Consider the following 10,114-nt stretch of genomic DNA (forward strand, 5'->3'; position numbering starts at 1 on the left):
TCACCTGGGTTCGCGGGCCAGAACAGCGGCGTCTGCGGGTCAGGGCAAGGCCAGGTAAGAGGCCTGAACGTTGAGGATTGCCAGGGAGCTGGGATTTCTGAATCATGATCCTGCCGGTATTTAAGGTGAAGCCCAGTACCTCTCCTCCCTTTCTTGGGAGAGGGACTTCCAGCACCTAGCAGGCCCCTTTACCGTAGTGAAGCAGGGAAGGTTAGAGTGCCGTCTCCCCAGGTTGACTCCGGTTGTTTTACCACCAGCACTCCACAGGATGCTTTGCACATAGTAGATGCCGGATAGCTGTGTGTTGGTTGGGGGAACTAAGGGTTGGCAGAGACATCAACTGGACTTATTCAAGGTTTCTTAACGTCAGCACTATTGATATTTGGGGCCCTCTTGGGCACTTTAGGGTGTCGAGCGGCATCTCTAGCCTCCACCCGTTAGATGCCAGTAAGAACCTCTCCTGCCCAGTTGTGACAACCAGAAATGTATCTAGGCATAGCAGAACCACTGCTCAAATTGTTTCCAGATTTGGAGATTTCACAAAAACGTAAAATTCATATAAAGTCTGGGTGACTGGTTGTCACGGACAGTCATTTGACCCTGTAAGGATGTTTAATTTTAATTAAAAAGTAAAAAAAGCATGACCTGCTATGACCATACTATTATAAAAAGGAAGGATATTTTAACACAAAATAAAATTAGGGATGTCATATCAGAGCAAAAAGCAGTGTTGTTTATACATGAACAGTCCGGATCCCTGGAATAGGGCATCCCTTTTTAGGGCGACTTGAGTTCACTTCTGGGCCCAGGTCACCTCTGTGTCACTTGCATCAAAGATGGTAACTCGGGACCACACCAACAAATCCTTGTGCTTGTCTTAAAAATAAATTTAAGTGGCTAAAAATTATGTATCCTTCATTTGAGAGGGCGTGGGAATCCATGTTTTTGGTAACTAAAAGCTTGAGAATGATATTGTCTTGAAATGGATAGAACTAGGAGTCTTCTGGGTACCTTCCTTATATTCTGAGCTTGGAAGTGGGGAGGGCAGTTTCATCTATGGGTAGCTGAGTTCTTTAGAAAGCCCCAGTCTGCTTTTTAAAAACACTTGTATGTATCTTTTATAAAACATATGTAGATTGCCCAAAATAAACTGGAATTTTCCAAGCCACATCTCTTATTCTAATTATTTAAAGATATTTATCCAAAGATTTGGATCTTTTCATGGTCATTCCTGCATCAGCTTTAAATTATTAGATGCTTTTCTTGAGATATTTTTGGTTCAGGAAAACATTCTCCCTTATTATTTTTTGACAGCACTCCAGCTCTTGCCTGGAGCAGGCTCAAAATGCTGGATTGGAGGATGTTTTATGGCGGGGTCGTATTAATGGTGACATGAGCGATACAGTGTTTTCTCTCATCTCTGCCCTTACTGTCACTGTTACTGTATTCACTGATTTCCCTCAATGTGCCAGACTCCAAGCTAGGTGCTCCAGGTAGGGTGTGGAACAAGTCTCCAGTGTCACAGAGCTGGTGTTCGGCGGGGGAGGGGGGACCATAATAAACAACGTAAGTTTCAGAGTTATAAGTGCCACAGGAAAATAAACTGTCCAGGCTAGGATTTCTTAACCTATTAACATTTGGGGCCAGATAATTCTTAGTCGTGGGGGGCCATCTTGTGCATTGTAGGCCATTTAGTGGTCTCCCTCTCTTCTACCCACTAGATTCGAGTAACACCCTCCCCGAGTCATGACAACCAAAAGCATCCCAAGGCATTGCCATAGGCCCCAGGGTGAGGGTGGCAAAGTTACCCCCAGTGGCCATCCACTTCGTACATGATAGATAGGCGCTACATATGAATCAGCTCCTTCATTATTTCCAGCATGTGATAACTTACCCTTTGACACTTTTCTTCACAGCCATGGATTGCAAAGACAGACCAGTCAAGAAGTTAATACAAGGTAACTTTCCGGGAACGGTTTAAACATTTGTTTCTGATTTATATCCTTCATTGTCTCCTCAATTATATTTTTATTTCCCCTGAGCAGAGGCTGTCTTTTGGGGTCCTCAGCAGCAGCGGCAAGGGGCTGGAGGGGAGAAAACAGTTGTACCTACATTTGGAAGCAGGGGAACCCTTTTTATTGTACTGCTGTTCTCGTAGGTTCCCAGGAGCAAATTCGGGGTCACAGCCTCTACAGCAGGCTTTCCCTACTTCAGCACTATTGACATTTTGTCATTTTTGGGGGTGGAGGGGCTGTCCTGTATACAGCAGAGAGTTTAGCAGCATCCCTGTCCTCCCCCAAGGCGCGACAACCAATTATATCTCGAGACGTTGCTGGATGTTCCTGGGCAGGCTCAGCTGCCCCCGTTGAACCACTGTTGTTCAGGAAGATAAATGTCCCCAAATCCTTTTGTGTGAAAGGGAGAGTACGTTTACACTGAGGTCAAAGTGATGGCTGGATTGTGTTAAAAACCACAGTTTCTGTTTTTTTACCACTTGGTTCCCCCCCCCCCCCATAGCAATTTGCCTTTTCCTGTGTGGACTGAGAGCAAGTCTGGTGTTGCGGGGAACCGGGATAGGAGCAGCAGCCCCCTGAGGTTAAAGGGTTGGGGGCAAATCGCAGGACCCAAGGGCGTGATTGTGTATAAACGGATGAGTATGAACCCCCCCAAGCCCAGCAAGGACGATGAGTTTTGAGCATGTGGAATATTAAAGCATTGATCAATTGTTACTTCACACTTTCACTGTAAAGATGGAGTCCTTTCTTCATTTCAGCTCGTCTGCCCTTCAAGCCCGTGACGCTTACCCCAAAGGAGAAAACCGAGGACGGGTCGGACGACACAAGAAGCTCCCCGAGCGCTCCCGCGCAAAGTCCAGGCCCCGACGTAGACGCCTCTTTGGACAGCTTGGAGAGCAACTTCCACATGGGGTCCGACGTAGACTTTAGGCCGAAGCTTGTCAATGGGAAGGGTCCCTTAGATAACCTTTTAAGAAACAGAGTCAAAAGCAATATTGGCCAGTCCATGGTCGTCATTGACTTGACGGAGGAGTCGAGTGAACCACCAGACGACACCGGGGCCCACAGTAAACTAAATTCTGCAGCCTCTCCCTCTGCGAAGTCTGTAAGTGGGGTCAGAGAAGAAGCCGAAGGGGAGAGGGGGCTGCCGAAGGCCAGTCCGAAGGACAAGCCAGCATTTCCCGAAAAGACCCTTTCAGACCTGCGCAACGCAGAGGAAGAGGGCCCCAGCTCAGGGGGCGCAGGGAGGAGCGGAGACGTGCAGAAAGGCTCACCCCACAGCTGCCCCGCGCTGACAGACGGTCCAAGAACGTGCTCCGAGAAGGACCGGGACGGCTGGAGCGAAGCGGGGGGCATCCTGTTCAGAGGGAAGGTGCCTGTGGTGGTCCTGCAGGATATCCTGGCTGCAGAACCTCCCGTGGCCCGGTCTCCGGCTGCCGCTCCGGACCGGGGCGTGCCCTCCGAGAGCGAGATGCCGGAATCTGGCCCCGAAGAAGACTCCGTCCTCAGCCATTCATCCCTGAGCTCTTCCTCTCCCACCAGCTCCCCTGAGGCCCGGTCTGCTTCCGATAAACAGCACAGCGGCCCCAGTCCCTTCCCCCCCTGCACGCCTGTCCGCAGAGTGAGTACCTCCCCAGACCCCAGCGCCTCAGTGCTGGCGGCACTTGAGTCTCACCCCTTTGCAAAACCCTGGGGACACGGGTTCCCCCAGGTGGTTAGTGGCGAGCGAGGGGGGCCACAGACCAGGTCCTGTGACTACAGATGCAGAATTCTCAATCTTTTCGACGTCAAACCATTGGGGGTATTCAGGGCCACGTGCATCACTCCCATCCTGGTAACCGTTGTCGTTCACGCCTGGCTAGGGGTGCTGGTCCGCTTCGCCGTGGTGGGGCATGGCGGGGGTCAGCAGGCAGCTGTCACCCCTCGTGTCAGCCTTTGGCTTAAGCTCCCTTCATTCCTTCTTCCTGTTGCAACACAGACTTGTTGGGGTGTCGGTGGTAAAGTCGGTCAGCATTGGTGGAGAGACCCCAGACGGCAGGAAGACTAAAGTGGGGGGCTCTGTAGAGTCAGCTCTCGTCAGCGTGGCCACCCATCTTAAAAACCTCACCCAGAACAACAGACGAAAGAAGGACAAAGCTGGCAGCCTCGTAGGGACCCCGGAAGGACGGCTTCTGAGACGTTTGTTTCTGTTCATGGTTTCTGATCAGCGCAATGGCAGATGTCAGTCAAGAACCCCAAAGTGTGTCTAATGGTGTTCTTCGGGGGTTTCTTTTGTTTTGTGGAACTTCTGTTTATTCATCTTAGCTTTGTTTTTGTATCCATGAGATTTGTTCCTGCGATGAGTCATCCAGTCTCTACCTGCTAAATTTCACCTTTCACCGTAAACCGCCAACCTTGATCTCTTTCTGAAATTTGATCTCTAAGGAACCAATTATTTTCTAGATGACTCCATTTTCTGTTTCCACCTCCTGAGGAGTACAGGAGAAAGGAGAAAATGGCTTCCTTTTTATGTTCAGAATATAGCAATCACAAATGGAGCGATCTTTTTTCCTTCTCAGTTGCTGTATGTGGCAGACGGACAGAGGCTAATAAATTTTCAAACTTCCATCTGAGCCGTCGCTCAGACTATCAGAATCAGAGTTTGAGTCTCCTCTAGGCCATCTTGTTTGGTCCATCCAGCTGGTTGAAATCCTTCCAGACTGCTGCTAATCTTTTGCAGAAATACTTTGTCACATGATGGTGTTACAGCCAATTAGCCTAGAAAACAGGGCATGTACACATGTTTCCATTCTTCATTTCTTTAAGTTTGTTTTTACGCCCATAGCCAAGCCTGAGAGTTGGGAGGTCGCATAATTGGGCATTTTCATGAAGCGGCCTTAGTTCTTTCCCCTGGCCCACATGGCGTAAAACATCCCCAGTGTAGGAAATCCTGCGTCCGAGGCTACCCCAAACTCAGGCTTGGGGTTTTGAGATGCTCTAGAAGGCAGTGCCGTCGCACAGCCTTGCAAATATTTCACACTGCAAGTGGTGAAGAAGGTTCAGGCCACCCCAGAGCCAGTGGCAGAAAATTGCCCCTTCCACCCACAGGTGGGCCTGTCCGTCACATAAAGAGAGTAGAAGTTGAGCCCCCTGATGTTGGGTGACCCCAGAGGTCTGAGAGTGAAGGGAAGCCTCTGGGCGCGGTGATGGCAGGACTTCCTGAGAGCAGGGCTGGAGACGACCACCCCGCACCACGCGGCTTTCTCGCGCATCTCCTTATCGTTGGGGAGTGCTAGGTTTCCTGCCTCGTTTATTTGTGTGTTTTATGGTTGGTACCTGACTTGGCGTCTGAGATTTTCCTGGCCCCTGTGGCTGAGGGGAACACTTCCCTTACTCCGTTATCCCTCCCCACCCCCTCTCCAGACTGTAGGCCGAGGCTTGCTGGGAGCCCCCAGATTGTTCCCTGTTGTGACGAGTGCGGTGTTCCTTGGGCTCTGGTTAGTCCTGGAGTTATCATTGCAAAGTCTCCACGCTTTGGAATGCCTAGACGCTCACTCATCCTATTTTGTATATTGTTGTTTTTTCTTCTGGGGAACTTGTTAAACACAGTGCCTGCTGCCCCTTCCCAGACATCTGGTGACCCTCACTTTGGAAAACAATAGTTTAGGAACACCTCTTTTAGATAATCCTGAGGTCTTTTGAGTAGCCATAGAGTTTCTATTTAGCATGAGAGCTTTTTACCCCAGGTTTGCACTGAGACATGCAATTCGGCCTACTTGATTGATGAGTCGAGATTATCATTCCACAATTGATGATGTCGATCCTGTTGTGTCACTGGAATCTCTGCCTCGCCTCTGTACAAATGAGCCCAGATCACTGGAACTTTCTGCCGTATAATTTTAATTTTACGGGCATTAAAGTCTCCATGTTTTAAAAAAATCATTGAAACACGACAGTCTCCTTTGGCCTCCTTTCTCTCCCCCAGGTAGGTTGCCATTATCACCTATTTCTCTGTGTTGTGGGTAAATGGGAGATTCCTTAGGAACACACAGTATCAGTTTGTTTCCTTACGTGATGTACACTGTAAATCTTTGTTTCATTGGAGGGTGTCCAGTTTGTTTCCTTACGTGATGTACACTGTAAATCTTTGTTTCATTGGAGGGTGTCCGGGATATTTTTTGATATTGGCACAGGAAGAAGCATTTCCTTCACTGCTGTGGTGCACACCTGTGGTGCGGCTATGCTGCACTGTACAGTCATTCTCATTGCCGCATATTTCTGTTGTCTCTCGTTCTCGGCCTTGACAGAACGGTAATGTTTCCCTGGGCTGTTGTCAGGTAGGGTCGCATTCACTGAAGACATGAATACACGCTAAGTTTTGCTCACTTGCGCTCTAATATGGCTGGACCGATTCGGGTTGTGTCTTTTCCCCTCTGCCTCTGCCCCTACCATTAGGTCTTTAGCTGCTGCTGGGGCCCATCCACACCACCCTCTCTCACCTCGCTCGCTGCTGCTTGTCTGCTCTGAGCTTAGAAAATAGATCTCCTTGTGTATAAAATCAGAGTCAACGGGCTCTGAGATGATTCTTCTAAATAAAATGCAGGAATTTCAATGCACAGACAATTAAATCTGCCTTGACAATTGCTGTGTGCGTTTCAGCCTCCTTCTGGGATCCCGGGTCTTGTTTTTGGCGGCTGTGTTCCAGATAGGTAAAATGTATGGCACATGATTTCGAGAGAATACCGTGAATACTCGGGCCAAATGTCAAGAAGATAAAATTATATCAGACGGATAAGGTGCACCCAAATGTCTAGCAAAGCAGTAGAGATGCTGGTTTTAAATTAGATCGTGATTGCTGTGGTCGTGGAACGTTGTTAAGATGGCTCCTGATAGTCACGGCAGCTATTATTCCTGGACTCACAGCAAAGGGGAAGCAGAGCATGAGGCATTAGAGTCTGCAGTTGAAATTTCGCAAGTATGGGCAAGACTAAGTACGTATGTTGCCCCCCACAAATATTCTTATAATGGAGTCTGGCAATCACATCACTACTATAATCTTTCAACACAAAGGACAACGACATAGAGAGACAGCAGCTTACAGGTTCTGCTACCCCTGTTGCGGGGCTGGAGTCCACAGACGTGGTGAGCAAAGTGGATTCTGGAGAGGCAGGTGCATTTCCTTAAGCTCTCGGTAACGTGGCTTTGGTAACTGGCATGTCCATTGGCACGTGCCCGCTCGGGCACAGTCTCAGTGGCGTTCGAGCTCCTGCCAACACGTGGCTTTCACACGAAAGCTCGGCCCTTTTCTAAAGGAAGCCTGAGTCCAGGAGGAGCTTGACATGCCGAGTGAGAAGGACGCCTTCTCGGGTTTCTTAATCTGTGAGTTCCATTCTGTAAGAGGTCTTAGGGCTGAGGCTTCCCCAGATAGAGAAATCACGGTCACATAGTTTTGTTGCTATGTCAGGCCATGTCAAGAGAAATGGACCTCTGGCTTTCTAGCTCCGCTTCGGTCTCATTGTCCTGGCTGCCTGTCCATGCCAGATGTGCCTGCGGAGCCCCGTCTTGCAGCCAAGCGCTCCCCACCACCCTTCCTCCCCTCGGCTGGGTCGTTGGGACTCCTGGCCCCGGACCAAGCTCGGGCCAGCACCTGGCCTCGTTCACGCTCGCATGTCCACCGGTGGGCAGGTGCGCGTGCGCCCAGTGGTGCATCGGGGTGATAGGGAATCCCGTGCTTTTGGGCACAGGGTTCTAGACCGGATGGCCACCTCTGGCCGGTTGACCTTTTCTTCCCCCGCAAGCGTTCTAAAGAGCGGATCTGCTCTAGGCGGAGAGACAGATCGGTGGCCCATGGGGATGCAGCCCTTAGAAGTTTTATTCGATTCACAGTGTTAGTTTTTAGACATTACCTACAAAGTTCACCAAAAAGTTGACAGTTCTCTTGGGGCGTTGGAAGGGGCGGCAGTGCCGGGCCGCGGCCCTGGGAGACCTCCCATGCCTCTGGCCGGGGGCGCCCCCCTTAGTGGGCTACAAACCTTACCACTCCATGTCGTCTGCGTGGCTTTTTGTTTTTGAACTTGCCTCGTTTTTCTTGCATGTGGCCCCCGTCATTCATTTGTCATCTGCCTCCCTGGTCTCCCCTCACGCCCGGACGCACACGTGTGCACCCTCGTTGACGCTTACGACCCCACTAAGACATTTGATTTTGTGTGGTGGAAACTGGTCCCCTGGAAATGTTTTCATTTTTCTCGTTTTGCGAAGAAGTTCTTAGTCGTGTGGGTCACTCGTTCTCTCCTTCCCTGTCCCCAAGGACTGTGCAATGCATTAAACGTGTCAACACGACTGAAAATGCACGTTTAAAGATAAACGTCTTTCATTTCAGGTAACTAAGAAACTGGTCAAAGATTCTGCCGAGAAGAACAAGATGAGACTGCAAAGAGTAAGACATTTTCCCTGAAATAGAAAATTAACTCGCTGTGCTTTTTGCATTAAATAGTAAGCAAAGCCCTTTGCACCTCTCCCGGCCCAGGTTTTACCCCTCCCCAGCTTATCCTGACCTCGCCGTGACTTGCTTCCTTTGACATAGCTGGGCTTCTGGCTTGCACAGTGCATCACGTTTAGCTTTGCTGAAGCGTAAGGCTTTGCATGTAGCCTTTGCTAAGCTATTGTTATTGTTACTATTACTATTGCTACTATCTTAATAGTTGGGCATCCTGTTTTAGCTTTAAGTTGCCTTCCCAAGAACCGAGTCCCTCTCCTTGCATCCCAGGTCCTACGATAGATTTACGTTCCCACGTTCCCACATGCTGTAGCATTTGAGTGGCCCCTACACTCAAAGGGTGATTATTGTGTAGCGGACCCCTGCCGAGTCATGGGTTCTGTTATTTGGGGGTTACATTTCACACACAGCAGTGCAGGCACCTTCTTCTTTATTGTCACGAGGAAGAGGCCAGTAGGCTTCTCCCTTCCCATGCCAGCTCACGGAAGGGACGCTGATGGCAGTCGGCGGCGTGTTCCCTGGGTGCTTCCTGTGCCATTCGTCTTATGGCTGTGTTCAATTTTTGTGGGTCCGATTTTGATGGCTGCTTTTGAGTTTATCTCATTCTTCATCGGGCTTTCAGAGATGGCCATATGTGAGGTGGGAGTGGAGATGGGACTTAAGTCTAGCAGAAGAGACGATTTATCTGATCGTCCCTATCATTCCCAGAGCCTTCTTTGTATCGAGCAGCAGGGAGGGACCCCTTGCCACCACCCTGTGCTTAGGCTGCTGTCTTGTTACTCGATCTGGACCAGGCACCTTCCTTAAGTGTCCTATGTGTCAGATGAAGATGCCAAGGATACTTGGCGAGAATGGACATTCAGACATCTCTAACAGCCCCCATGGCTTTCTTTAAATGACCAAAGGGTCATCAGAGCAGAAGGCAGATTGTCCTCTAGAGACAAGGCGTAAGCTCAGGCCCAACCGAGAGCGAGCTGCCGGGCTCCCCCGCCAGGGAAGACCACCTTCGGCGGCGGAGGCCCCTGAAGGTCCCTCCATGCCGTCAGAGGCTCACTGCCCTTCTGCTCTTCGGGTCAGCTTGTTTCACATCGAGTCACGATTGTAACCCAGCGGCCCGGGTGGCATGTCAGCTCTTCGGAATGAGGGACTGATGTGACAAAGCCAGGCATTCCACTTCAAAGAATACCGAGGAAACTGGCCGTTTTCTCCTTAGTAGTACAGATAATTCTTCTTTCTTAACGTCTGCCGTTCTTTTCGGATCTTGAGAAATGGTTTCAAAGATAAAAAAATAAATTTGTTTGCTTTAATTTGTTCTGTCTTCTCATCCGTTCTGCACTCTTTTTTAGACTTCCCCGTCAGGTTCCCCGTCCTTGCCTCATCCAGTCTTCCCTTTCAAAAGAAATAAAATTAACCCTGTCATCTGGTAAGGCTTGCAGGGGAAGGGAAGGAAAACGCTCTTGTTTGAAAGGCAGGGAGGCGAAACCTGCAGGCGTTTCTGCGTCTTCATTTTACCGCAGCTTCCCGATTACATGAACGCAGCTCACACCGACAGCGGCACCCCACACAGGTGGCCCAGGGTTCCTTAATTAAGTAAAAAACAAGCCCCGCCCCACGTTTAAGCAGT

The 10,114-nt window shown here is 49.7% G+C and overlaps 1 protein-coding gene across 1 annotated transcript in view; it reads left to right on the forward strand.

Annotated features, from left to right (window-relative positions):
* CHAF1A (chromatin assembly factor 1 subunit A) overlaps nucleotides 1-10,114 on the forward strand; it is a 50,420-nt gene that overhangs the window by 24,965 nt on the left and 15,341 nt on the right. The window contains exons 3-5 of the mRNA XM_011381918.2: nucleotides 1,914-1,958; nucleotides 2,774-3,636; nucleotides 8,374-8,430. Coding sequence (XP_011380220.1) covers nucleotides 1,919-1,958; nucleotides 2,774-3,636; nucleotides 8,374-8,430 — 960 coding nt within the window. The 5' untranslated portion in view covers nucleotides 1,914-1,918. The remainder of the gene's footprint in view (nucleotides 1-1,913; nucleotides 1,959-2,773; nucleotides 3,637-8,373; nucleotides 8,431-10,114) is intronic.

The sequence above is a fragment of the Pteropus vampyrus genome, unplaced genomic scaffold (genome assembly GCF_000151845.1).
Source record: "Pteropus vampyrus isolate Shadow unplaced genomic scaffold, Pvam_2.0 Scaffold459, whole genome shotgun sequence".
In the NCBI taxonomy this organism is placed as follows: domain Eukaryota; kingdom Metazoa; phylum Chordata; class Mammalia; order Chiroptera; family Pteropodidae; genus Pteropus; species Pteropus vampyrus.